Consider the following 23,099-nt stretch of genomic DNA (forward strand, 5'->3'; position numbering starts at 1 on the left):
ATAAAGTGGGAAAGTCGGCGTTTAGCAAGTGGAAATATAAACACTACTTCACCATCGTTGAGAGAAAGGGGAAGAACTTGTATTTGAAGTGCACGTTATGCTCGGGAGGAAAGCGTTTGTCCACATCGGCCGCGAGCAACTCAAATCTAATGAAGCATCTGACCACAAGTGATGTGTCAGTTTCAATAAATATTATGTTGATGAGAAATAAATTGAATTATTGAAGTTCATATCCCCCCCCCATGGCAAAGGATATTTGTTTAAGGTTAATTATCTCTCTATGCTGTTCTACTCTATGAAACTGGCGTGTGAAACATGCTTCTAAAAAGCCGAATTCTTTGACATATTACTTTGTTTTAGTAACGCAAAAATTACTTTTCCTAGTAATTAGTTACTTTTATAATAGAGTAATTGAGTTACTAACTCAATTACTTTTTTAAGAAGTAATTTGTAATTGTAATTAGTTACTTTTTCAAAGTAATTTGCCCATCACTGGTGATAGGCCTTGTTTTGTTCTGCGGTGTATGTGTTTTTCTACTCTTCCCTTGCAAACGATTTGCATTTGACTGTGTATCCACTGAGCTGGGTAATGCCTGTGTTAGTGGTGAGCAGCCACAGCACACAGCTTCAAGGGTCTGGCTGTGTTCGCTCCTTTTCTACAGGAAAGAGGGAGAGAATCTCGACCCTGGGAGGGTCTGTGTTTGTGAGTGTGGTATAACACTTAGTTGGGTATAGAACTTCTGCAGGGGTTTTGGACCAGAACAACTACAAATAAACATTTTCTCACTCACTCACTCACTCACCCACGCACAACTAGCTTTCCTTCTTCCATCATCTGCTCCTATTCATGGTAAAGCCCCAGTGTTTACTTGGCGGCTCTCTTCTCTTTAACGTAACCCTCCGGTGTATGTGGCTGGCCACTGTACTGCCTCCGTCAGGGTGGGCAGCCGGCCAGTGGCTGCTGTGCCCATGCGGCATGGCTGAGCACTGTTCCAGAAGGGACCGTCTCACATTGCAGAGCTGTGTGTGTGCAAATGTGTCTACAGTATATGTTTGTATGCGTCTGCAGCATGTGTGCGTCAATGTGCGTCCGTCTTTTGTGTGTCTCTGAGATGTTTACAACCTGTGTGTGTGTGTGTGTGTGTGTGTGTGTGTGTGTGTGTGTGTGTGTGTGTGTGTGTGTGTGTGTGTGTGTGTGTGTGTGTGTGTGTGTGTGTGTGTGTGTGGGGGCCACACCACCTTGTCTAAAAGTATCCATTACTGGCTCTGGAAACGTGTGTTTCCCTCCATCCGGGGCCCATTATATCAGCGTGTAGGTAAAGCGGCACTGCTGTGCTCTAATTGCGTCCCAGAGGTTTGATTGAGAACACTGACCTTCACCTGCTCCTTGGCCTCTGGTTCCACCTAACGAGCCAGCCTGTGGATCCCTTATTGGGTTAGAAGGAGCAAACTTTAGGAAACATTAGCATACTCACCGACACACACACAGGCACGCACTCAGGGACACGCACACACATCCCTCCGCACAGACGCACCTTCACATACACATCCCTACACACACACACACACACATCTCCACACACATCCCTACACACACATGCATCCCTACACACACATGCATCCCTACACACACTTACACATATCCATACACGTCGATGCACACACACGCACCCCAAACACAAACGGTGCGCTGTATTCCTCTACTCGGTTTTGCTTTCTGGAGAATCTTAATGGAGTGTGTCTTCGATTAAACACACTTCCAAGCACTCGCACGAGCAATACTTGGTGGAGAACATTTATTTGATACCAGGACTGAAGGAATCAATATACAAAGGGCTTTGATGCAGAGCCGTAATACAGGCTGCTGCATCAAGGCCGCGTGCCACGCCTCGTCCAATCTGTTAATCACAACTACAGTGTCGTCTGCGTCGCTTGTTAGATCCATTGGATACGCCGCCGCCACCGCCGCCACCGGTCTTTATTGGCTTGTTCTTTTTTTTTGTTGATCTTTTACGTCAGCCGGCGCCTTTTTTTTTTTTACAGTTCATCAATCAATCAAAACCTTTATTCGTGGGAAAAAGACAAATATATTCAGACATATAAATAGAGAATAAAAACATATAGATATTCTAATTTTCAAGTGTTACATTTCAAGTTTAAATGCAACCCAACAGCCACAGTCCCAATCATATACATCTAAAAAATAAATACAAATAAAAAATAATTGCATTATAAACATGCAGACAATAATCCACACTCAAGCTAAAACAATGGCAACCCTCTGGTGTTAGGGTTAGTGAAATGAAAACGTCCACATATGGAAGGTTGTGGACGTTATGAAGAGGGAGACGTCCCCGGCCGAGAGGGGCTTCACCTCCTCCCCAGCACCATGTGGGGAGAAGGGGCTACTCTCCCCACAATATAGTGTGTGAAAGCGTTAGTGTGTGTGTGTGTGTGTTTGTGTGAAGATATGTTGGATCAGTAGCAGCAATTGCTTTTTTAATGGCGATTTGGTACTTTGGAGATCCCCCTTTTCTGATCTGGGGTATCACTACCCCCCCTTCCCTCCCAGAATCCCTTGCTCTTCCCACAACCTCCCATGGGGGTCGTACATGCTGACTAGCAGCAATACATTGTGTGTGTGTGTGTGTGTGTGTGTGTGTGTGTGTGTGTGTGTGTGTGTGTGTGTGTGTGTGTGTGTGTGTGTGTGTGTGTGTGTGTGTGTGTGTGTGTGTGTGTGTGTGTGTGTGCGCGCATGTGACCACGTGCGCTAAAAGCTGGGACGGCCTACTTGCATAAAATATTCATGGGCAGCATTCAGCGACATTATTCCTGCATCAATATTGCATGATGGGCCCTTAACGGCCTTTGTTTGGGAGCCGGGGGGCTGGGCCCGTGACGCGGGCGTGTGTACCGGGGCCGGGCCGGGGGGGAGAGGTTATTTTATTTCATGTATTTTTTTATTTTTACAAATGGCTCGCCAGGGAATGGTAAATGCCACAATCATTAATTTGAATTGTTATCCATTGATAGTATTGATCCAGACATGTGGCGAAACCGTGATCCAGCACACACACACACACACACACACACACACACACACACACACACACACACACACACACACACACACACACACACACACACACACACACACACACACACACACACACACACTCTCTGTAGGGAGCGTCACACGGCTAATCTCTGGCCATACCAAAAAGCGTTCCACATTTGTGCTGGTCAGCATTCAGTACAGAGTAGAGCTCACAGAATACACACACAGGCCTTGTAGACTTGTCTTCACTCGTTTCCTTGTTCTTGCTATCGTTTACATCTTTATTCTGTGATGCAGTCTCTCAATGAGCTACTCCCTGAGATGTTGCTGGGTCTATCCTCTGGTGTTTAAACATCGCTGACTCTTGCTCTCTCACTCTGAAACGTTGAAACCTCCGCCTCCCATCCTCCTACAAGATGATGTTTGATTTAATTTCAACATGTACTTGCATTCATGGGCGCAAGAATCCCTCCCTGCCACCCTCACCTTTTATCCCTCTCCCTCCTTACATTCCCCCCCATTCCCTCCCTCCCTCCCTCCCTCCCTCCCTCCCTCCCTCCCGAACTCTGTTAACCTGTTTAAGGCACTGTGGCCTCTCCCTGCCTTCCCTGTGCCAAAGTTTGGCAGAATGAAAAATGCTTCTAATAGTGCCTGAGATGGAGCAATAAAGGCTTCTAGGTGAGCCATACCGATTCCAATCCCATTAAAGGTGGACGTCTTTGCTTGGGTGAGCATTTTTTGCAGCATGTTAAGTTGTGAGTGTTTTTTTTAAGTTGTTGTAAAAGTGTCTTCGTTGCAATGTTTTAGACAATGCAATCATTTTTTTCTACTTTTCATCCCATAGTCAATAAATGCAATTGCTCTATTAAGTAAGACCTGATGAACTGCTGCTATCAAACAACAAACAAGTCTGTATTTGTTTTATGTGAAGTCTGTTTGTACTGTTTTAATGACTAAGGTGAGGCCAAAAGCTAATATCTGGCCTGACCAATGATACAGTATTAATCAAAAGTTACAAATATATATATTTTTATGTATATATTTATATAGTATATGGTATTATATTGTGATACAATGAATCACACCCCGACTCTAGTACAGCCCAGCTGTAAAATGCAGTTGGCGTTGTATTCCTGTATGATCTGCGCTAATGGCAGCTCTCCATCAAACCCTGGCACTGATGCCGTCCGTCTCCAGGAGTAGTAGCCGTAGCAACAGCCGTAGGTTGTGGAGTAAAAAAAAAAGAAAAAGAGCTTAGGAGCATTAGCAGTGCAAGCAGGGTGGCATGGACTGTGGGGAAATCGTGAATGTAAGAGACCATTAGGAAGAGGTGTGTGTGTGTGTGTGTGTGTGTGTGTGTGTGTGTGTGTGTGTGTGTGTGTGTGTGTGTGTGTGTGTGTGTGTGTGTGTGTGTGTGTGTGTGTGTGTGTGTGTGTGTGTGTGTGTCACACATGGCGAGAGAGGGGAGTCGCAGCCCAATGATGGATGGAGTCTGCTGTCGTGCACAGCCCAGTGGACTGTGAGACTGGACATGGCTGGTCTCTTGCCCTCTGTCTCCCTCCGTCTCTCTCTTTCACTCTCCTCCCTGTCTTCCTCCTCCCTGCTTCACATCCTCAGGGCCAAACATGTCTGGTTGTCACGGCGCTCTCTCTCTCTCTCTCTCCCCCTCTCCCTCTCTCCCTATGTCCTTGTACATTCTCAGATCCCCGCTTGGCTTTCTCACTTTCTTTCACTCTTTCATGATTTTACATAGATATCAATAGATATCAGATCTCTACACTCTTCTATACTAATAGACAGAAATATGGGATATTGGCGTTAGACCTATTGTTCAGTATAACGATTTCTGGGTCAGTTAAATTGTCATAGCTTAAAATATTTTAGCTATGAGCAAATTTTGTTTTAGGATTTCATTGTTTCCTTAATCGAATAATTCCATGGTCTTCTACAATGAAATGATTACACAAATATGTCAATAGAGCAATGCATGGATATGAATGAAGTAACAAATGGGGCTTGTCATGAACTGTGGTGTAGGGAGATGGGGTATAGCTGTGGTTGCCATGGCATCATTAGGTAGTGAATGCTGTATGTTTGACACCCTGTGGATCTATTAGGGTATGTTTGTTGTCGAAGCGTTTCCGCGTGCTCCTACTTGCACACCTGCACTCCTGTGCCGAACACGTCATCAACAATGATCGCTAATTACAATTAGTTTCTGCCAATTAGTGTTAGCTCAACAAAACGGTTCCCGAAAAGCACATCGTAGCAGTTTATCGGCTTGTACGGTGGAAAGCGTAGCGCACATCAACTTGTGAAGCAGTCCATATAATTATTGTATTTTATTTTCATTCATGCATATGTTTACTCTTTGCATTTCCGCCAGTGTTTGTATCCAGTGGATAACATCACGCTTTAAGGATAATTGCTTCTGGTCCACCGGTGAAGTCAACTGTCACTTGGTGTGTTCCTAGGCAACCGTGAGAACCCAGTACTGTGGCATAACAAGTGGTCCAGTGTTTACACTTCTATTTCTTCTTCTATTTTCTTCAGCGCATCGCTATTCCATCACATGCGATGTATCAATGTGCCTTTTTTATTCATTGCTTTAAATAAATAATGAAGCAATGAATGAAACCTACCTGTCTGCTGATATTATGTTTATGCTAAACAGTGGTTCTTTTTTTTGGCAAATAAGTTTTACAAAATGTGAGATTGACAGTTCTAAAGCTTTAAGTTGTTACTCCAGCCACCAATGTGCCAACCACCAAATTCTCCTTCTAGGGACCAAGGTTCAATTCAACATGTCATCCCCAAGTCCCCCCCAGGAAACCCAGTTTCCCCGGTCACCAGGTTTTTATAAACAACAGGTTTTCAAATTGACTGACCACCTTTTGCCGGCAGGCTGGAGGCGGAGAAGGAGGAGGCGGCGGCGCTGGCCCAGGCTGACGCCCAGTCCCGGGTGCAGCAGGAGGTGTCCCGGATCCTGATGGCTGAGCGCTCCCTGTCCCAGGACGGCCTGCACGCCGCCGTGCTGCGGGAGAGGGCCTCGGCCGATGACGAGAAGCTCCGCGCCCAGCGCTACGTAAGTCTGCGGCGTGCGTCGTCTCCGCAGCTTGTTCTCCCCTGGGTGCTCCTCAGCTTTCAGAACAGTGTCACCTCCTCTGAACCCCCCCCGTAAAATAGAATAAAAAGCGTGTTGTTCAAGTAAGTTCAAACCAAGTTTTTGGTAAGCTTCTGGTGTTTTCCGGTAGATGAACTGTGCTGAGGGCTGTGCATGTTACAGTGAAGTTGTGCAAAGCAGAAGGATTAAAAGTGATGCAACCAAATAGTGCTGTTGCTCTCCAACCAGCGGTGTAATAAATCAGACCCTAGGAATGTACAGCCATGTGATCATTTAAATTACAGCTTGGTGGTGAATTCAGTTATGGCCCTGCCCTCCCCATGGCCACTGGTCACCCAGTGGTGTGTCTGCTGGCATGCACCCCAGGGTAATGTTGCCCTCCGAGACTCTCGTTTGCACCCCATGAAATGTGTTGTGTGCAATATGGTCTTTGTTTGCAACCCCGCATGCGCACACACAAAAAACGATTTGATGTAATCAGCAGCTCACGCCTGCCAAAGTGACAAATGTCTCGGCTGGTTGTGTTTGAACGTTGCTGGGAGCAGTAATCTATAGAATGGTCTCATATGTAATTCCCCTGCCCAACACACACACACACACACACACACACACACACACACACACACACACACACACACACACACACACACACACACACACCTCTGACCTCACTCTGGTGTCAGCCAGTTTTTTTGCATTGACGTCCCCTGGAATGAACTGTCACTATATGTGCACGCTGAGGAGACCACACACGCCTTGAGGGATCCACACTATTAAACACTGACACACACAGTGACACACACACCCGACTCACAGATGAACAGACTCTTTTCCTCCCTCTCTCTCACCCACTCACTCACGCTGACCTTCACACGGCCAGCACATGTGCTCCCCACACTTGCATACAGCCAGTGAGAGAGGCCTTTAATGGTTGTTCCCACTGTGCAGAGCAAAGCATTCTCGGTGACAGAGAGGAACCGTTTGAGGAGGGTTAAAGAGCAGTTTGGGTCGAGCCATTATGAGTCCATTCTGTTCTTTGATTTGTCTGTCCTCTACCCCCTACGGCCATGCGTCCTACCCGACCATGGCCAGGCCTACTACAGTGGAGCGCAGCCTGTTCACAGAACCTAAACGCCCTTGTGAACCCTGTCCCGAGAACACACCACACCAACACGCTGTGTGGTTATTATTTTCATAACAAAAGGAGAAATAGTTTTCGCCTCAAGGTGCCGCCGCCGCCGTTACCAAACCTCAGGTATTGATTGTGTAGCTCGATTCACACACGTGCATCGCCCTAATAGAAAAAACGACTTGGAGCGAGAGAGTTCTCAACCTTCTCTTGTTGTTGTTTTGGTGCCGCAGGGGAGTGTTTCAGTGATCCGTCACGCTGAACCCCCATCAGGTCCAGAGGGAAAACCCACCCTGGGATTGGGGTTGAGTTCCTTCATCTGGGGGGAGCACGGCGTGAGGCGGGTTTCTGTCATTTAGTTTCCCGTTGTAGACGTCTTCTCATTTAGGAGGAGCATTGTTTGAGTGGGTGAGGGGAACGCCGTTCAGAGGTGGAGGAACGGGGCGACCGGTGCGGCAGGCGTACACGTGTCGTTACCGTAGCCGTGCTGCGAGACGCGCGCTGCCGGCTTAATGACACCGCTTCAGTCGCTTGAGGAATACCGGGCTCATGCTGAAGCCCCACGGCGAACCGCCAGCAATCAAACGCCTCTGGAACGATCATAATGGAGGATACAAACCAAAGACTGCACTGTTCAGTAAAACACACACACACACACACACACACACACACACACACACACACACACACACACACACACACACGCAGGCTAACGCACACACAGGCTAACGCACACACACACACACACAGGCTAACGCACACACACACACACACACACACACAGGCTAACGCTCACACACACACACACACACAGGCTAACGCTCACACACACAGGCTAACGCTCACACACACACACACACACAGGCTAACGCTCACACACACAGGCTAACGCTCACACACACACACACACACACAGGCTAACGCACACACACACACACAGGCTAACGCGCACTCTCACACACACTCACACACTCAGTCGTCACAGGTTTGTGAAGCATCCATACATCTGTATACAAACACCGTACTGTAGTTCCCTTGCACTGACGCATCTTCTCTCTCGCTCTCCACTTCCGGTTGCACATACCTCAGCAAAAATAATAACATTAAATTGTCGCAAGGGTGTGTGTGTGTGTGTGTGTGTGTGTGTGTGTGTGTGTGTGTGTGTGTGTGTGTGTGTGTGTGTGTGTGTGTGTGTGTGTGTGTGTGTGTGTGTGTGTGTGTGTGTGTTTTCTGTGTGTGAATTTCCTCTGTTTGAGTGTACTTCTGGAGTGCTGCTGTAGTTTTAATAGAATCCAGTGTGCGTGTGGGGGGGGGTTATCAGTGAACGAGGTGGTGGGGGGGGGGGGGGGGGGGGGGGCGGCGGCGGCGGCGGGCGCGTGCACAGAGACGCTCACACAGCCGCTCTTTTATACAGAAATTAACTTTTTTTTCCTTTTATAAAAAGACGTCCTCTCAAAGCCTGTCCCCCCTCTCTCTCTCTCCCCCCCTCTCCTTTGTCATGTCTCTCTTTTCTATTTTTCCGCCAAGTCCTCAGACGCTGGAGCAGATTCATATTGGCTCGGATACATATGTATATATTTATTTATTTCATGGTATTAAGTGCAGTTCATGGATTTGAGTGTTGCAGCCGTCCTGGTGCTTTGTATTTCTCTGTGCCAATCAGTTGGCAGTCTGTGTTTTGTTATTTGGGAAGAAGGAAAAAAACATTGATTAGCTACCTGTTGGATTGGTGCCTGGAATGGGTATTTAAGAATCGCAAATAAAACAGATTATCTTTGAATATGGAGTTGTTTTATCTTTGAATATGCCAGAGTTTGGTAAGCAGATTTTTCTCTTTGAAGCCTCCTGATGGCAAACGATAATTACCAGAGATGGCTTTGATCAATTACACTTACATTTTGAGACGCATTGAAGACCCTGGATATTGGAAACTGAGCTGGCCAGCCCCGAGCGGTCCACGCTCAGATGCCTCCTCTGACTGGTTAACTAACCACCCCCTCCCCACCGTCACTGTGCATTATCGCCTGCTGCCATTGATTGACACATGATTTAATGCACTTCAACCACTGTGTGATGTCTTTGCTCGATCTTGGGCCATTGTTTCAGTCTTGAGATGCAAGACGACCATTACCATGCGCTCACACCCAAAGCGAGGCGCGATACAAAGTGCAGAGATGGGAATAGAATCAAAGGTTTTATTCTACTGTCTCAAGGAATCCCAAAGAAGTCACAAAGACATTTCTTATTGCAGTTTACCACATTCTAGTTGTATTCATACAGTGTGTTTATTAGACTAAATGAATCGGCCCTCTATCCTCATGGCATGATCGGAATGCAAAGTTACAAGTGAAAATGATAACATGCCAGGAAAGTGACAATCAGTCATCAGGAGATCCTCCTATGCTCTCTTGCTTGGAGCCTTGTTATCATTGACCGCTGAACTTGGGGGACATTTTACACGCCTAGCCTTGTCGTCGGTGGGAGCACTCTGTGGCAGCAGCGCTAGCTGCTGTTGGCCCACTTAGAGGACGTATTGATCCGTCCCATCATTTGGATGCAAGGTCACGGCTGGGGGGCCGGAGCCCATACGTCCTCCCCCCTGGACCTCTCGCACAACGGGCCCGATGCTGAGGGAGCTCACCTAGAACAGCCCAAGCGCTATCGCAGCATTAGACCTGCCAATTATACGCACGTATGCACACACACACACACACACACACACACACACACACACACACACACACACACACACACACACACACACACACACACACACACAGGAGAAACCACTGCTGTTGAAGGTATTCTATACAGGGAAGAAGCTTGATAGCTTCATTTGTGGCAGAGACTGCTTGTTCAGCTCTTGCAAACAGCATTGAGCGTGGCGATTTTACATAGTGTGTGTTATTTTCCTTTGGAGAGATCTTAACATTACCAACATAACTTTGCATTGCTTAACATAACTTAATAAATTTTATTGATCCTTGTGATTTTAGTTGCAAGGTTAAAAGATGAAGATAATGTGATGGTGTAACATTGGGATACTGTTATATGTCTATCATTACCTAACAGTGGCCTCTGTGTCCTCTGTGGTCAGTGCTCAGCTTCTGCAGTGGGGGCCCGTCCGCACGAGGCTCAGCCGTCCCTGTCAGTCTGACTGGCAGTGGTGAGGCCAGCCAGATAGAACCTAACCAGTAATTGAACCTTGCACACATGTGCACACTCAGAGGCCAGCGCGGTGTGTTGTCATGGTGCCGGGTTCCCAGGGTTCTGTCGTCTGGGGGCAGCGTGTTCTGTGTCAGCCGACCCGTGTCCTGCCACTCAAGGTGTGTGTGTGTGTGTTTGTGTTTATTTTGTTAGTGCAGGGTGGTGTTTTTAGAGACCATGCTGTGGAGGTGCCCATGCATTATTTACTGGCAGAGCAGTGGCATGAGATGAACAATACTTTGTTCTATCGAGTTGGCAGAGTGGAAAACTAAATCTTTCTGCCCGCTTAGTTTTTGGACAGTTCAATGGATCCGTCAACATGTTATCGGGTGTGTCATTTACAATAATGGCAGCGGCGGAACAAAGGTTCAACGGCTGGATCAATTCCTGAAGCATCCTGAGAGATTCGAAGCTCGCTCAGTCTAAAGCCAAACAAACGATAGCCAAACAAATGATGGACCTGTTTCTCTCAGTCCTGAGAGAAATATAATATAATAATATAATATAATATATTTGGAAAGCAAACTTTTCCCCTGTCCTCATTATTATAATCCATGAATCAGTTGATTCTGTTTGTTAGTCTTGTTTAGTCTATTTAGTAAACTTTTTGTAAAGATCTGTTTGGTAGTTTGTAATGGTCTATACTGCTTAGCTAGTAGCTAAATTAAATCATTACACAGGAGGGAATTCTTAATGAGATAAAAGGACAATTAGCATATTACGGCTTAATTATCCAACAACATCACTTAAAAATAATGGATGCCTCGGCACCAAATTAAAAGAAGAGCCAACCGGCCAAAGACCATCTCTGAATGTTACCTAGTACCTACCTAGTACATATTCCTGAATGTCTATAGGTGGTGTGTTTTTAAGGGGACTGAGTGTAGGATTGTAATACATAGGAACCTGGTGTAATTTACAGGGTGTAATTTAACTAAAACAATGAGACCCTCCCAGACTCTCTGTTGCGTAGAACCGCCTGTGGGCTGATTTATATATTATTTGTTGGTTTTGCCCGTCTTCTCTTTCATTCGTTTTTAATTTGTACAATATTTTTTTAGGAATATTGAACATTAAATTATGACTGTTATTGTCTCAACCCACAGAACTCGCAGTGCTCTGGATATGCAAGCTTCAGCAGGCTGGAGTTCACTTACCGTCCAAAGGGGCCAGTAATGAGAAGGGATTTCGATTCTTACGCATAGTGCCTTTATTAACTTTTTAATATGGAAATAAGAAACTGGCATTCACACTTCAAAGACTCCCCCCCCAATGTCACTGTTTTAATGAAAACTGAAGAACACCGCTACACTTTCTTACCCCTGCTGACCCCGGCAGCAGCCAACCCTATGAGTAGCCAATCAGACTCCAGTCACATCATTTCACCTCCCCCCAATGCTCCAAGGCAGACATTTCAATCAAACCCAGAGACATCAATCTTTTCCTCGCATCAAAGCGTAAACCAAAGGCTGGTCAGCCTATCTATATATCTGCCGGCAACGATTTGTCTACTGGTTGAAATAAGTCCCCCATACTTTGGTTTCTCGTCTCCCAGCCATTTTGTTCCTCTACCTCGTGTGGCCGGCTGGGAGTGAGGAGGGAAGAGGATAGAGGGAAGAAGGAGATGATGAGTTGAGAGGGCTGTGCGATATGACGATTATATATCTGGGTATGAAAAATGTTCTTTTTTTCTTTTTAATGGCATATAGTGTTGGAATCCCTGCTGAAACAGTCGCATACACGTTAACAACAGACTTTTGGACAAGCCGAGATACGCCAAGGACTTATTTAGTTTATTGGAGATTCCACAAACTTGAAGCATTGTTTTTATATTTGTTTTTGATGTTTTATTTATTCGATTTACTGGCTGCAGTACGGAAATTTCTGCTTTTTATTTTACTATACTTATTTGCTGCATCATTGGAGATTTCTGAGACTAGAAACCTAATATATATATATTTTTTATACATTCAATGTCCCTTCTTTTATCTATAATTAAAAAGCAGTCATGATGCATGTGGTTATTCTGGGGAGACAGGATCGAGATGGATACATCATTATCGTGATATGAAAGGACCCATATCGTGATAAAATATTTTGTCCATATCACACAGCCCTGAGTTGAGATGAGCCTAGAAATAGAAATGTAGCCAATACATCTGTTCCAACCAAAACCTTTTTGCTGTTATCAGCGTGTCATTTAGAATTGCATCTCCTGTTCTCCTTTTTTAATAAACAAACTCCCAGACTCTGATTGGATGAGGTTCTGACATGGCATGCAGCCACCGGTTTGTTTGTTCCTGTGATGAATGGCAGAGAAACATTCTAATGCTCATACCCAAATAAAACCCACATTGCAGGTTAAGTCCACTCTGTTCTCAAACGCTGTTCTATTTGATGCATGGCTGCCTTGAAAAGTATTAAGTTGAAGCTTAAGTCTGCACACGCATGTACGCACGCAAGCGGGCAGGCACACCACCCACCCCACTCTCTCCAGCTGCCCACCTCCTCTCCACTTCTTTAAGTAGTGCTGTCTCCAGCCAGTGTCCTCCTCATCTGACTGCCATGTGTACTTTCCATTCAGCACCTTGCGCTGTAGACACAGGTGACTGGCAAAGGCTGATAATGCGACAAGAATTACATTTTTTTTCAGGTATGAAAGGCCACTCACTGGGACTTGAATTGGTGCTCGTTGGTGGTATTTAAAAATAAATTATTAAATGATTTCACATTTTTTCTTAAGACTTTGTTCACACCTGGAAGCAAATTGTGGCGGTATTGGAAGGAGAAAAAACTGTCCTTGGTGTCTGGGTTTTGAATGAGATAAAAATTAAATGGCAATCCACCATTTGCAGTATTTCCTTTTTTCGGCTTGCTGCAGGGATAGATTTTAGTTGTGGGGATTTTTTTAAGATGTTTGACGTTTATAAGATTGTTTGCAATAGTCTATTTGAATAACTTGCTTGGCTGAATTACTATGAAGTAAATCATAATTGAGCTATTTCTACAAATCTGTCATTGCAGGGTAAACACATGGTAATGCCCACTAGTCTTTGCCCATTAATGGGTCCCTGCTACGTAAGCAGACCAGACCCATAATTAGGGGTGTAAGTGCTTCCTGTGTTTATTCTGCATGAGTGAAAAGGCTCAATTGATTGACTCAATAATCAACGTGATTTTTAAGATGCATTAACAATTAATTTAATTAATTAATTTTAAGATTTTTAACATGCAGCATATATCTGATGTTACCTTGAACGTCGGTTTCTGAGAAGGGAATTCAAGCAACAAAACTAGAAAAGATAGAAAAAACAGCTTCTTGTGTTTCGGGGTGTTGCGTGAAGCTGGTAATTGGCTTATTTCTGTGAGAGACCTTCTTCGTCTCGGTCATCGATCTGCACATTTTAACCACAGGGATTTGCTGTTGTTCAGTCAGTCTGTCTGTCTGCACCCTAGACAGACGGTCATCCTAGAAGGGTAATTTCTAGCTGTGACCTTTGTTAATACCTCCAACAATGGTGATGCATCCTTTTATGAGTTGTTGAATGTACATGTGAGTATAGTATGAGTATAATGAAATGGGCTAATTCAACATTGATGGGTTAGGGTTGCATACTTTTAGTACTTTTTTTTTTTTTAATGTATATAAATGACCTGAATTTAACCTGTATTGAGTTCAACTCAGAGTTGAGTTCAACTTTAAGTCCAAACACAGCACTTCATATACCCACTCCTTCATCTCTCGTCCAACTTCTGCCTAAATCTTAGGTTATTCATGTTCTTGTTCAGGCCTTTTTCTCCATCTTCTTCTTCTTCTTCTTCTTCTTCTTCTTTTGATTCAAGTTATTCCATCTCCCACTTTATTATTTCTGCTCTTCTCCTGTCAAGTCTGGTAGCCCCTTTTGTTCTACTCTGCCTGCCCTCGCCCTACCGGCCCTCCCACGGCCCAGTGCAGTCAGGGTTCAATGGGACGGCGGCGGTGGTGGAAGGTGGGCTGTAATTGGCACGGCCGCGGGTTGGCACATGGCACCGGGGCCGCTGAACCCATCCACTAATTGGCCCGGCGGGCTGCCAGTCCTGCGTCTGTGGCGTGGCTGCGCAGGCCTCTGGATTGATGGATGGAGGTGTTTTGTCATTTTGCTGCTTCTGAAGCATTGTGTGTGTGTGTGTGTGTGTGTGTGGGTGTGGGCTGCAGGTGTGTAACGGGAGAGGAGTCCCATGTTTCTAGAATGTTCTCCCTCGTTCAACGCATATTTAATTACAATTCAACCTTGATTAAAGAATCACCCACTACATTAATATTCAGTGGCTTAAGGAGTGTGTTCTGACTTTTTATCTGGTGAAAAGGAAAAGCGGGGCGTGTCCTTTCCTTGACCTCTGGAGCATCGTCTGCAGAATCATCTGGTTCAGTTGGCCCGTAATACTGATAGTGTATGCATCTTCACTCTGTTCCGTCATCAATGGCTGATTGATCCACTCTGATGTTATGATGACATCTTCTGTAACACTCGTCTTCACGCTATTTCTGAGAATGTGAATTCTGAAAACCTTGAATACATTAGTTTTAATAATCAGTTGGACAGTTGGAAGATAGATCTCTTACATTGCCATTTAATGAACACATCATATACTGTTATGACTGGATAGATTGGCACAAACTCCACATAGGTAATTCCTGACGGGATAAACTGGTCGTGGGGTCGTTTCATCAGACCAGAGGGTTCTCGGGGTTGTGGATATGGAGACATGAAGGACTTGTGTGAACGAACTGCCACCATGAATGGAGGCGAGGGAGAGATGAAACGGACAAGACATAAATGTGCTCATTATTTGAGGCGAATTTGGAATCCAAGAATAGGACAGAAATATTGTTTTTGTTTTTTTAAGCCAAGCCTCAAAACAGACTTTGTTTTGTTTTGCTGGAGGAAATTACAAATTGAAAGTGTTTGGACCAGGATATCTTAAGACAGGAAAAAACTCATCCCTTTAGTGAGACACAAAGACAGAAATAATTATGTAGCCCATGTCATTCGACATGAGGGGTTCTCACACTAATATCAGTAGTGAAGTTAGTATTATTATTATTCTCAATCAGGAGCACACACACACACACACACACACACACACACACACACACACACACACACACACACACACACACACACACACACACACACACACACACACACACACACACACACACACACACACACACACAGAGTGTGTGTGTTCCGGGCAGTGGAGATGACCCTGAGCCACAGTACGATGAAGCCTGGCAGACAGAAGCCAAGGGCAAACGAAGGCCGTCCTCCCGGCTCCATCAGGCTCCACGGAGGGACCCCCCTTGGACAGGGGGGGATGAATATGCATTGACACACACCGGGGGTTGGGCCCCGGCACATACACATGACTTTCTCACCGTATGCATGGAGTCAAATTCTCTCTCTCTCTCTCACACACACACACACACACACACACACACACACACACACACACACACACACACACACACACACACACACACACACACACACACACACACACACACACACACACACACACACACACACACACACACGGCAGCACGCCACACAGTGAGAGTAAGGGGGGGTGGGCAGAGTTTTCAAGGGCAGCAGCGTGAGTTTGAACGTCAGCAGGATTTTGAGGACTTCTCCCTTTTGCTCCTTTTTATTTATTTTTTTCTCTCTCTCCCTTCTGTTCACCCAAACCCACCCCCACCCCCAAATGTTTTACATCTTTTTCTGTTGCCCCCACTCTCTCTTGCCTTCTCTCTCTCTCTCGCCATCTCTTTCTCCCATCTCTCCCCCCCCCCTGGGGGCTCCTGTCCCCGCTCTGTGTGTCCTCCCCCCCCCCCCCCCCCCCCCCCTGCCCACAGTGTCCTCTGCAGTCATGTAAAGGCGTTCTCCGCCTTCCTTCCTCTCAGCTCTAAAAACAGATTTTCTGCACTCCGTCTCCACTGTCACGGGGCCCCGCCCCCCCCACCCCCCCCCCCCCGTAACACAATGTTCCTGCTGCGTTCCCACGGCGATGCCAGTGACGAGTTCTGTCAGGGGAGAATTCACACCGATTGTACCGTGGCTCAGTGTGCCTCCCTCGCTGTAATGGTTGGTGTGTTTCTGGAGGTCCCCGTCCCGTCCTCTCCCCCCGTCTCTCCGCTGCGCTGTTGTCTCCGTCGACCACAGGTTCATGTTGAACGCCTTCACGCTGTTTCTTTATTCTTTCATCCACATAGTTGATATCTGTTTTTACACCGTAATGGATGCATTGAGTTCTTCTGAATACTGAAATGGCGTTCTCTTTTTCCTCACTCTGTGTTTAACAGGGATTAGTCTGGTACGCCCTTCAGTCACAGCTAATCGCCGCTACGCCGCTGATTAATAATGGAGGAAATGTCTGGGAATATGTTAATGACCTTGTTCAGATTTTGAAGCAACCCCCAGCCCCCCCCCCCCCCAGCAGGAGTGTACCCCCCCCCACCAGCAGGGGGTGTACCCCCCACCCCTCCACCTGCGTCTCAGAGGCCTCATCTCCCCTCATCGCCGACAGGGGTCTGCGTGTTCCCATTTGTCCGCCTCCTGTCAACCGTCGCTGGGACGGCTCCCACCCATTCTCCCCCCCGCACAACCTCACCCCTCCACTTCCTACACTCCCCGCCCCCCCCCCCACCCATTCACCTCCCCTCCACCTACTACACTCCTCCCCACCCCATCCCACCTCACCCCTCCACCTCCTACACTCCTCTCCACCCCTCCTTCACACCACTGGTCTCGGTAATGAACCCAGCGCCCCACCCCGCGCCCCCCCCCACCCACTGACCACCAGACATGACGGATGGCTGGAGACCTCCAGAGGTTCACTCCCAGGGGGGAGGGGGGAAGGTGTGTGTGTGTGTGTGGGTGTGTGAGAGAGGGGTTGGGGGGGGTCTAGATAAAGGCAACTTTAAACCCCCCCCCCCCCCCCCCAGGATAATCAATCAATCAGTTCATAGCGGGGTCCTCTGATCAGCCCATTCATCAATCTCCCACTCAGCAGATGTTGTTCCCCGCGGTCGCTGGCGCTCAGCGAGGTGTGACGGAGTATCGCACACAGCAACTGTTTCTGTTCATCCGTTCGTTCTTTAGATGTTTCTCATGTTTCCCTGCTTTTTATATTTTAGGTAGGCAGCCAAATTTTGTTTTTTTTATTGATATTAACTATCAAGAAGTGATCTGTGATCTCTTCCCTCAGGATGGTAGAGGGCTGTGTTTGTTCATTGTTTTATATTTAGTATCACACGAGAAGGGATTTGAACTTGTGTTTCTGTGAGGTTGTGTGGATCGATCTCTTAACATGTGTCAGGTACTGCAACATATGCTGATAGCCCCTCTGTTCCTGCCACACACACACACACACACACACACACACACACACACACACACACACACACACACACACACACACACACACACACACACACACACACACACACACACACACACACACACACACACACACTGCATCGTCCCCATCCTCCTCATTAAGGGCCGCTGCGAGTGACCCGGCTCCCAGTTGACCTCGGGTTCCCGGGCAATGAGCTCCAGACTCTGAGAGGACACTTCATCCCAACCTGCCCTTAACCAGCGGCGGTTAACACATGCACATACGTAAACAAGGAGGAGTCGGGGGGGACACACACTCCCACACACACAAATAGACAGAGAAACACACACATCACCTACGCACCTTGTGTCCCTGTCGGCCCCTGTCCGGAGCAGGTCAGCCCCGTGCCCCCCTGGGTCAGCCTGTCATTACTCACTCCCCCTCACGGACCACTGCACCCACCCCCCCAGATGGGCCTCAGCCGGGATCAGCTCCTCCCCAACAGGGGGAGGCAGCGTCTCTCCAGAGGAACGTATTGGCTCAGATTAAGGAATCCAAGTTGCCACATATTAGACAATTGTATTGAAACAAGAAACACTGAATTGGCGAGGGTTTGGTGGTTTGCTTGGAAGCCCCGCCCCTTCTGCCGGGGGGGGGGGGGGGGGGGGGGGCGGGGCTTCCAAGCAAACCCGTCTTGCAGCAGCACTCAATATAAATTATACAAATGTCCCTTCTCCTAAACGAGGGATTCCCTGAAATATAAAGTTTAAATGGGTCGCCAAAAATACATGGCGGCTGTTAGTCTACCTGGGCTGCTGATGTTAGTCTACCTGGGCTGCTGATGTTAGTCTACCTGGGCAGCAGCTGTTAGTCTACCTGGGCCCGCCCAAGTAAAGTCAAGGTGTTGGAACCCGGTTTGAGCTTGTCTGGGGGCCGGTTCCGGCCCGGTTCTGGACCGGGGGGCGGTTCTGGACCGGGGTCGGTTCTGGACCGGTTCCGGATGGTTCTGGACCGGGGGCCGTTTCTGGACCGGGGGAAGCTCTGGACCGGGGGCCGTAGGGGAGCCATGTCTGCTCCAGAAGGAGCTAGAGGAGCAGCTCTCACATCCGTCACCACAGTGACCACTGTGTGCAAACGTGAGCTTGTGTGTGCGTCTCTTGTTGAATCTATTGTTTTATTCTCAGTTGAATGGAGCAGTACAGAGGCTGTGCGTTTAGATTCGCTGTTCAACACTCATTCAGTGTGTGTGTGTGTGTGTGTGTGTGTGTGTGTGTGTGTGTGTGTGTGTGTGTGTGTGTGTGTGTGTGTGTGTGTGTGTGTGTGTGTGTGTGTGTGTGTGTGTGTGTGTTTGCGTGCGTGCGTGCGCGCACTTTTGTCCCTTTACTGCCATCGCTCAAGGTGAAAGCGGTTAACTGACCACCCGTTTATGTGGCACAGTTAGATCTCTCATAACCCCCAGCACCTCACCCTCCTGAAGACTAATGACCTCCCATCGTTATTGCCCCTCCGTTTTAATCCCCATGATGCTAATTAACTAGCAGCAAATGAATGGTCTCCAATGAGGTTTATTGGCTGTTGCTACCGGGGGCTTTCAGTGTTTTTATTAGAGACTCAGGGGGTGAGGCGCTCCTCAAGCGTCCACAACGTCCCACCGTCCGTTTTACGATCCATCACGTGGATCTGATCTGCGGCGGATGGCTTTTTAAAGACAGAGCAGTCCTGGGTAATGGGATTAGAAGCAGCTCCAGCCCGGTCTCAGTGTCTCCAGGACTGTCTGTGAACTACTCCACTGGTGGACCGGACGGGGTTATTTCCTTCCGTTTTGAGGCGGCCCGTGCTTGATGCTGACCCGGTGATTGTGATCATTATGGTTGATTTAATTGTGTTTTTTATTTGCCTTCAGGTCGCCTGTTTCTGACAGGGTCTATCATTGGACGAATGTCCCTGCAGGAAACGTTGTGCCCTCCCCACCTCCCGTTGCTTTCCCTCTCGCATCTCTCTCATCACTACCGCTCTTCATCTTCGTCCCACAGCACTCACCCCCTCCACTCCTCCCCCCTCCCACCTCCCACCCCTCCCCGGCACACTGCCCACCTCCCACGGGCCCCCTACACCTCGGCCGTGTCAATTAACACCAGAGCTCGCTCACATTTCGCCTGACCTTTGACCCCCCCCGACTCCCACCCCCGCCTGTCGGAGCAGCAACAGAGACCGGGGTGGGGGGGTGGGGGGGGTTCCACTATTCCACTATATGTTTGTCATCTTGAGATTGTGATAGTGATAGATGGCCTCCATCCAGGGTGGTGACCCGCGGTGCTGCCGGACCGAGCTGGAGCTGAGAGAGAGCCTCGGTAATGATGCTGAAGCTACTGCTGACCGGGGCGAGAACCAGACCCCCCCCCCCCCCCCCTTGTTGGTTAGCACAAAGAGATTGGGATTGTGCGGCCAATCGAGCGTGGTGCATCTCACTATTGTGTTCATTAGGACGCGGCCGCGGTGGGACCACTGATTGCACCGCTGCATCTCGGCCTGTTGTGTGACGCTCTCTGTCTGCTAACTCTGTTATGTCATCTTTGATAAGTCCTTCAAAGTCCTTGAACTATTGAAATTCAGCATCCCAATGCAAAGTTATAGAATGTTCGACTCCACTGGCTTTTCATAACTACTGTGGCCGTCAGGAGTTTAAAACTTGTTGTTGGTGCGACACCCCTGAGCTGCTGCTCTGAAACCTTTGGATTGTTCAAAGTGAGGGAGGAGAGTGAACAGCGAATGGATTCTGGGGCCTTTCCTCACTGAATAAAGAGCTTCCCCAAAGCAAAGTAAATTAATAATATGGTTACATAACTCTGAGGACAACGAATAGACAACAAGGCCCTCATTGTAACCCGTTGCAATCCAGCAAGTTTGTGACTGGCACAGGTGGCATCGGGGTATCCAAGTTAATGTCGAAGTCTGTGAAGAACCCAAGATCCTGACTTAACTCTCTTCATAACGCTCAACAAATGAATATATTCACTAATTCATCGTGGCATAGTTGTGGCGGACCGCCATTTCTTTTTCACATTAGACAGGGGTAGTTTGGAATTTTGGACATCGGACCTCATTTCCAAGTGAGCCAGTGTGTTATTTATCATGGAGACCATTTTCAACATGTTTCATTCAGTCCTTCTAGTTGCAGAAATCGCTGGTGCTAGGCTAGTGCAAGTCGAGTGGAACTGCTGTTTTACCCACTCCACAGTAAGCCCGAGGCAAACCAATTATAACGCCAAATGTCTGCGTTGATAGATTAATGTTAGAAATAAAACTACCCTTGCATCGTATTGCATTTAGTTTTTAATCCCTGTAGTTGGAAGCAGGCTACGGCAGTGGCGGACTGATATTACCTGGAGTGCACTTCTCTGTTTACGTTCTGCTGTATTGAATTGGCTGCTACACCAGAGCAAAGTGAAATTCCGCCACTGCTGAGAAAGTAGTCCCTCACAATGTAATGTGATCATTGTGATACAAGGATAGTTTTATTTCTAACATTATTCTATCAACACAGACATTTACATAGTGAATAGTCGGGCGTTGTAATTGGTTTGCCTCGGGTGTACTGTGGAGTGGGTATAACTGTTTTTATTGGCAGGCTGGCAGTTCCCCTGGACTTGTGCTAGCCTAGCACCAACGATTTCTGCAATTAGGACTGAATGAAACATGTTGAAAACGGTCTCCAATGATAGATAACACATTGGCTCACTTGGAAATGAGGTCCGATGTCCAAATTTCGGAACTACCCCTTTAATAGAGAGATCACATTAAGAGAAAAGCTGGGCTTAAAAAATAAAGAAAGACCATTGGACGGCTCCTCTCCCCCAGCCCTCCCCTTTCTCCCTGCCCCCCCGGACTCTCTGCACTCTCCCGGTCTCGTCTCAAACTGCGGCAGCCGGCCCTAATTAAAAAACATGGCTGCCACCCCTTCATTGTTCAGCAGCTGGCTAATTGATATCCGTGGAGGAGTTCACCTGGCCTAAAGAGTCTGGCCGCAGGGGGTTCTTCTGTGGAAGACTCAGCGGCCGGTCACTGAGCTGCTGGACCACCTGACGACTCAGCGGCCGGTCACTGAGCTGCTGAACCACCTGACGACTCGGCCGCTGGTCTCTGAGCTGCGGTACCACTGGGGTTACGCTGCACTAGAATCCAAACCCCTGGAAATCACATCCAAAGCCACCGCCATATATTTACATAACTTTGCGTTAATGCCATATTTGAGAAATAAAATGAGATGGGATTATGCCAGTTGGTGAATTGACACATTGCATTTTGAAGTACTTTGTGCACCATATCTCATCCTGAAACCTCCAGGGGTTAGTGCGCTCTCCTTTCTACTCTGATGCAGCAGCTGCTCTACCTCCAGTAGATCCACTGGGAGTTGTGAAGTCTGTTGCTATTTCATACACATTCTGAACAATTGGGATGCAGATAACATGGTTTGCATGTTACCAGTAAGCAAAATGCTTACAGGTTGGCTGAGAACCTTTTGGAGTGAAAACACTATAGCACCTGGACCTAGTTGACCCCACTACATGTTTCTAACTCCCACTTTTATTTGGGAGCAAATTACTTTATGCAGGATAAAAGTTTGTCATGCTCTGTCATCCATGGTTCGGACCCTAGACACATTTCACTTACTTTCTTTCAAACCTATGTCCGTCCTACTTCTAACTTGCTCTTTCTTATCCTGTCTTTGCCCAATCCCTCGATCTGTATCGGGCCACACACCTACCACCACAACTACCTTCAGCTCAAGGTAGCAGGGTGAAGAACAAGCAGCAGAAGAAAACGAGTTGCCTCACAATCGTCTGTCTGTCTGTGTCGGGGGGGGGGTGGGCAGTGTCGTATTCAGACCATTGTTTGGATGTTAGTATGATTAGATTACCTTAAGGCTTGCTCAATGGCTTTAATCAATTGGAAGTAATCCCGACGTTGTGCACAGTGTGTGTGTGTGCTGGTGAAAAGAACTGAAATCCATGGCCACACATTTTTCCCCAACCACCCTGCTTTAATGACCCCTTCTCCCGCCTTTTATTCTGCGTTTATCTCTGCCACTGTTTTGTGTGTGTGTGTGTGTGTGTGTGTGTGTGTGTGCGTGTGCGTGCGTGCGTGCGTGCGTGCGTGCGTGCACCCGTGTCTTTTGCCTCTGTGTCGAGAGGTAAACCGCA

The 23,099-nt window shown here is 47.4% G+C and overlaps 1 protein-coding gene across 1 annotated transcript in view; it reads left to right on the forward strand.

The window, feature by feature from the left end:
* Positions 1 to 23,099, forward strand: part of chchd3a (coiled-coil-helix-coiled-coil-helix domain containing 3a) — a 66,863-nt gene that overhangs the window by 14,394 nt on the left and 29,370 nt on the right. The window contains exon 5 of the mRNA XM_084483357.1: positions 5,963 to 6,143. Coding sequence (XP_084339483.1) covers positions 5,963 to 6,143 — 181 coding nt within the window. The remainder of the gene's footprint in view (positions 1 to 5,962; positions 6,144 to 23,099) is intronic.

Source organism: Micromesistius poutassou, assembly GCF_964030765.1.
Source record: "Micromesistius poutassou genome assembly, chromosome: 18".
Classification (NCBI taxonomy): domain Eukaryota; kingdom Metazoa; phylum Chordata; class Actinopteri; order Gadiformes; family Gadidae; genus Micromesistius; species Micromesistius poutassou.